General features: G+C 40.2%; 1 protein-coding gene across 1 annotated transcript; it reads right to left on the reverse strand.

The window, feature by feature from the left end:
* Positions 1-4,038: 4,038 nt before the first annotated feature.
* LOC122929209 (olfactory receptor 11L1-like) lies at positions 4,039-4,971 on the reverse strand. Its single transcript, XM_044282713.1, has one exon. It carries the CDS (start codon positions 4,969-4,971, stop codon positions 4,039-4,041), a length of 933 nt encoding a protein of 310 aa, XP_044138648.1.
* Between the last annotated feature and the right edge of the window lie 246 nt (positions 4,972-5,217).

Below are 5,217 nucleotides of genomic sequence, written 5' to 3' on the forward strand. Positions count from 1 at the left end.
CTTGTACAAACCGGATTCCAAAAAAGTTGGGACACTAAACAAATTGTGAATAAAAACTGAATGCAATGATGTGGAGACGGCAAATGTCAATATTTTATTTGTAATAGAACGTAGATGACAGATCAAACGTTTAATCCGAGTAAATGTATCATTTTAAAGGAAAAATACGTTGATTCAAATTTTCACAGTGTCAACAAATCCCCAAAAAGTTGGGACAAGTAGCAATAAGAGGCTGGAAAAAGTAAATTTTAGCATAACGAAGAGCTGGAAGACCAATTAACACTAATTAGGTCAATTGGCAACATGACTGGGTATAAAAAGAGCTTCTCAGAGCGGCCGTGTCTCTCAGAAGCCAAGATGGGTAGAGGATCACCAATTCCCACAATGTTGCGCAGAAAAATAGTGGAGCAATATCAGAAAGGTGTTACCCAGCGAAAAATTGCAAAGACTTTGCATCTATCATCATCCACTGTGCATAACATCATCCGAAGATTCAGAGAATCTGGAACAATCTCTGTGCGTAAGGGTCAAGGCCGTAAAACCATACTGGATGCCCGTGATCTCCGGGTCCTTAAACGACACTGCACCACAAACAGGAATGCTACTGTAAAGGAAATCACAGAATGGGCTCAGGAATACTTCCAGAAACCATTGTCAGTGAACACAATCCACCGTGCCATCCGCCGTTGCCAGCTGAAACTCTACAGTGCAAAGAAGAAGCCATTTCTAAGCAAGAGCCACAAGCTCAGGCGTTTTCACTGGGCCAGGGATCATTTACAATGGAGTGTGGCAAAATGGAAGACTGTTCTGTGGTCAGACGAGTCACGATTCAAAGTTCTTTTCGGAAATCTGGGACGCCATGTCATCCGGACCAAAGAGGACAAGGACAACCCAAGTTGTTATCAACGCTCAGTTCAGAAGCCTGCTTCTCTGATGGTATGGGGTTGCATGAGTGCGTGTGGCATGGGCAGCTTGCATGTCTGGAAAGGCACCATCAATGCAGAAAAATATATTCAGGTTCTATAACAACATCTGCTCCCACCCAGACGTCATCTCTTTCAGGGAAGACCCTGCATTTTTCAACAAGATAATGCCAGACCACATTCTGCATCAATCACAACATCACTGGCCATTTCAGTACCCGGATCCTTCTCCTGCACAGGTAGGAGAAGGATCCGGGTACTGAAATGGCCAGTCTGCAGCCCAGATCTTTCACCTATAGAGAACATTTGGCGCATCATAAAGAGGAAGGTGCAACAAAGAAGGCCCAAGACAATTGAACAGTTAGAAGCCTGTATTAGACAAGAATGGGAGAGCATTCCTATTTCTCAACTTGAGAAACTGGTCTCCTTGGTCCCCAGACGTCTGTTGAGTGTTGTAAGAAGAACAGTGGTGAAAATGGCCTTGTCCTAACTTTTTGGGGATTTGTTGACACCATGAAATTCTGATTCAACATATTTTTCCCTTAAAATGGTACATTTTCTCAGTTTAAACTTTTGTTCCGTGATTTATGTTCTATTTTGAATAAAATATTAGAAGTTGGCACCTCCACATCATTGCATTCAGTTTTTATTCACGATTTGTATAGTGTCCCAACTTTTTGGGAATCCGGTTTGTATGTTCCATGCTATGCTTCTTCTACTGCCGCTACTATTGTGGCCACATGCCTCTTATTACCCTTCCCTTTCCACCACCACACTGCACTGCTGCTGCTCCCAATTAAAAGGAAGAATTTAATTCACAACTAGCCACATTTTCCTTGGACAATTAACACTTGAGTGTGTCGTACCGGCAGCATTCTGACTCTATCAAGGCATCATTTAGGGACGCTTCTCAACAAGCCACATTTTTATTTATTTTTTTAATCCCATAACACTGTGTGTATTTATATCAACATAAAAACTTCAGAACTCCAATGAATAAGGTGAAATCAATGTGTCTTTATTTTAGTTTTTCTTATGCAAGGCAACTCAAAGGTGATAGTGTGACGTTTCGGTCAACATAGACCTTTTTCAAACACAAGTTGCCAGAGAGACATGTAGGAAGAAAGGGATGGAGATGTATTGAGCTGGTAGACATGTGTATCCACACCATGAATGATGCTGACCATATTCATTGGAGTGCAGAAGTTTTTATGTTAATATCTTTGCGGGCTAGGAACCCACAACCACAGCACCAAATGTGTGTTTATCCACAGCTATGTATGTCAGTGTCACTCAGACATTATTCACTATTGCTGTCAGAGCTTAGGCAAGGGAGAGGGGAAAACATATATTCTTTAAAAATTGACATAATGTTTTTCTAACATTTGTCCTAGGAGACTTGAAGATATACAAAATTCTAGGGCAATTGGAGCCATTTTAGTTCAGATAGAATTGATTTGGGTCCGAACCAAACTTTTTAAAATATTTGGCAAATCAAACTGTACCGAACCAAATTTCAAAGGTTTTACTCATCTCTAGTACCTACATATATACTACACCCACAGTATCCACACTGATTATTAAATTTTTTGTTACACTTGTCAGTATAGACCATCTTATATGATCCAGCCAAGGAATTGCAGACAAAATTATTCTTTGGAGAAGTAATAGCACTCCAAGGTTTTTACCCTATAAAGCAACATATGAATTTAAAAAGTGGGACTCAACTTAAATACAAAACTAGTTTAATATCCAACACCCTATAGACTAAAAGTTCTGGTAATTATTTAAGAAGTGTCTGTATATTTGTACCCACCTTACTTATTAGAATGTTAGTTGCATTTGATAGTTTATGCAATCCAGCCAATGCATGTGGCCAAAACTCTGTCCACCTAAAGTGCCCAATGGCCACACAATGTTTTGGGTAAAATCAAGGTATTAGAAAAAAAATGTATCTGGCTGGAAAACGTAAATCTGACCTAAAAGTAGTAAGACTAATTCATCATCTCATTTAAAAGACATATGTACTGATCACCTAGGGGACAGAGGGGTAAAACTTAGCATTTAATAACGATAGTTTCTAAAATAAATGGACACTAGAGGATGAGCCTCTATAGCATACAACATAAAAGACAGCCCTAAAGGCGTAGACTGTACATATATACACAGTGTGGCAAAGATGGTATAAAGAAAACAGGAACATTCTCACCCAATTGTAGACCAGGGGTTCTCTCAGAGGTGGTTGACGATGGAGATGGACCTGTGGTAGTTGGTAGCCAAACTGGAAGGAGATAGGCGTTCACCCCCTTGGATTGATTATCCTGAGGCTCTTTTTCTGTCCACTATAGACGGCACCCACTGGTGCACCTATATATTTTATGATAGAAATTGCTGATGCGGTCATGTCCTGTGTGATCCAGCCTGACTGGCTACACACATAGTCTTATTGAATTTTTGACATTTGACCCACACAATCCCTTCATTTACCATCTTCCCCTTTTTTGGTCGCACAGGCCCCATCCATAGTCCTGTGACCACCATTTATCTCCCCTGATGATTTTCTTTCACAAATTGAAACGTGACCCGTAGGGAGCAACTTTTTTAGGGTCTACTAGGGATTCTGCCCCCACAGGGTCAGGTATCCGGATGGGGACGCTCCTTGCAGGGCAAGCTCCTTATGTAGATAGGTCGGGCGTACTAGCCCCTGCCCCTTTTCTTAGGGCTGTCTAGGGTTAATTACCCTGTCACCCATCTACGTGAAAAGGGCACACACGCCTATCTCCTTCCAGTTTGGCTACCAACTACCACAGGTCCGTCTCCATCGTCAACCACCTCTGAGAGAACCCCTGTTCTACAATTGGGTGAGAACGTTCCTGTTTTCTTTATACCATCTTTGCCACACTGTGTATATATGTACAGTCTACGCCTTTAGGGCTGTCTTTCATGTTGTATGTTATAGAGGCTCATCCTCTAGTGTCCATTTATTTTAGAAACTATCGTTATTAAATGCTAAGTTTTACCCCTCTGTCCCCTAGGTGATCAGTACATATGCTAATTAATTCTGGGAGTAAATAGGTCTGGTCGCCAAATCCGGCCTCTCTGTTTCTTTACTTTTTCATTTAAAAGACAGACACATTTTACTCTTGAGCTTCTTAGAGGACTGTCTAATGTCTCTATTACTCAGACTGTAGATGATAGGATTGAGGAGCGGAGTCACTACAGTGTAGAGCAGGGAGAGGATTTTCTTTACATCTCCCTTATTTGGAAATAAATACATAATTATAATGGACCCATAATATAAAGACACTACAGCCAGGTGAGAGCTGCAGGTGGAGAAGGTCTTCTGCCTCCCGGTCACAGATGGGATCTTCAATATGGTAATAATAATATACACATATGAGACCAAAATAACAATAAATGGACAAACCACAAATGGTACAGCCAATATCATGTCTTCTAGTTTAAGAAAAAAAGTGTCTGAGCAGGAAAGTTCAAGTAATGGGTCAAAATCACAGAAGAAATGGTCAATGACATTTGGTCCACAGAACTGCAATCGACTCACTGTTAGTGAAAGAGTCAGTGTAACTATAAGCATCATCACCCAACACAAGAGAACTGCTCTTACACAAAATGTGAGGTTCATGACCATATTGTAATGTAGAGGGTTACAGATAGCCTGATACCGGTCATAGGACATCGCTGTCAGGAGAAGACATTCCAATGATTCTGAGGTTAAAAATAAATAAAATTGAGTCAAACATCCTATAAATGACATAGAAGTGCCTTCATGCAAGACAATGTGGAGCATGTTGGGTACAATGGTTGAGGAAAGCATGATATCTGAGAAGGAGAGCTGTGTGAGGAAGAAGTACATGGGAGAGTGGAGAGATCTGCTGGAGGACACCACCAGAATTATGAGGAGGTTTCCACATACCGTCACAAGAAAGATGATCAGAAGTAGGAGAAAGAAACAAATCCTAAAACTCTGTAAATTCTGAAATCCCAAAAGCAGAATCTCAGTCACCATGCTGGAATTGCTGAAATGCATAGTCAATGAGTTTTTTTTATTTTTTATTTGAATTAATAAATTAAAGAATGTGATTGATTTTTGTCAGAGATTTATACGATTCTCCTTTATGATTATTCTTTATGATGGCAAGGTTTGGTATTCCTGGCATCTATTACTGTATTTCATTGTGAGATAATTGTGCTCACAATTTGTGAAATTTGAATTAAAACTCTTCTAAACAGTCTGTGGAATTTGCAAGAACCTACTGTGAATATTTTCGTGGAT

The sequence above is a fragment of the Bufo gargarizans genome, chromosome 2, assembly GCF_014858855.1.
Source record: "Bufo gargarizans isolate SCDJY-AF-19 chromosome 2, ASM1485885v1, whole genome shotgun sequence".
Classification (NCBI taxonomy): Eukaryota; Metazoa; Chordata; class Amphibia; order Anura; family Bufonidae; genus Bufo; species Bufo gargarizans.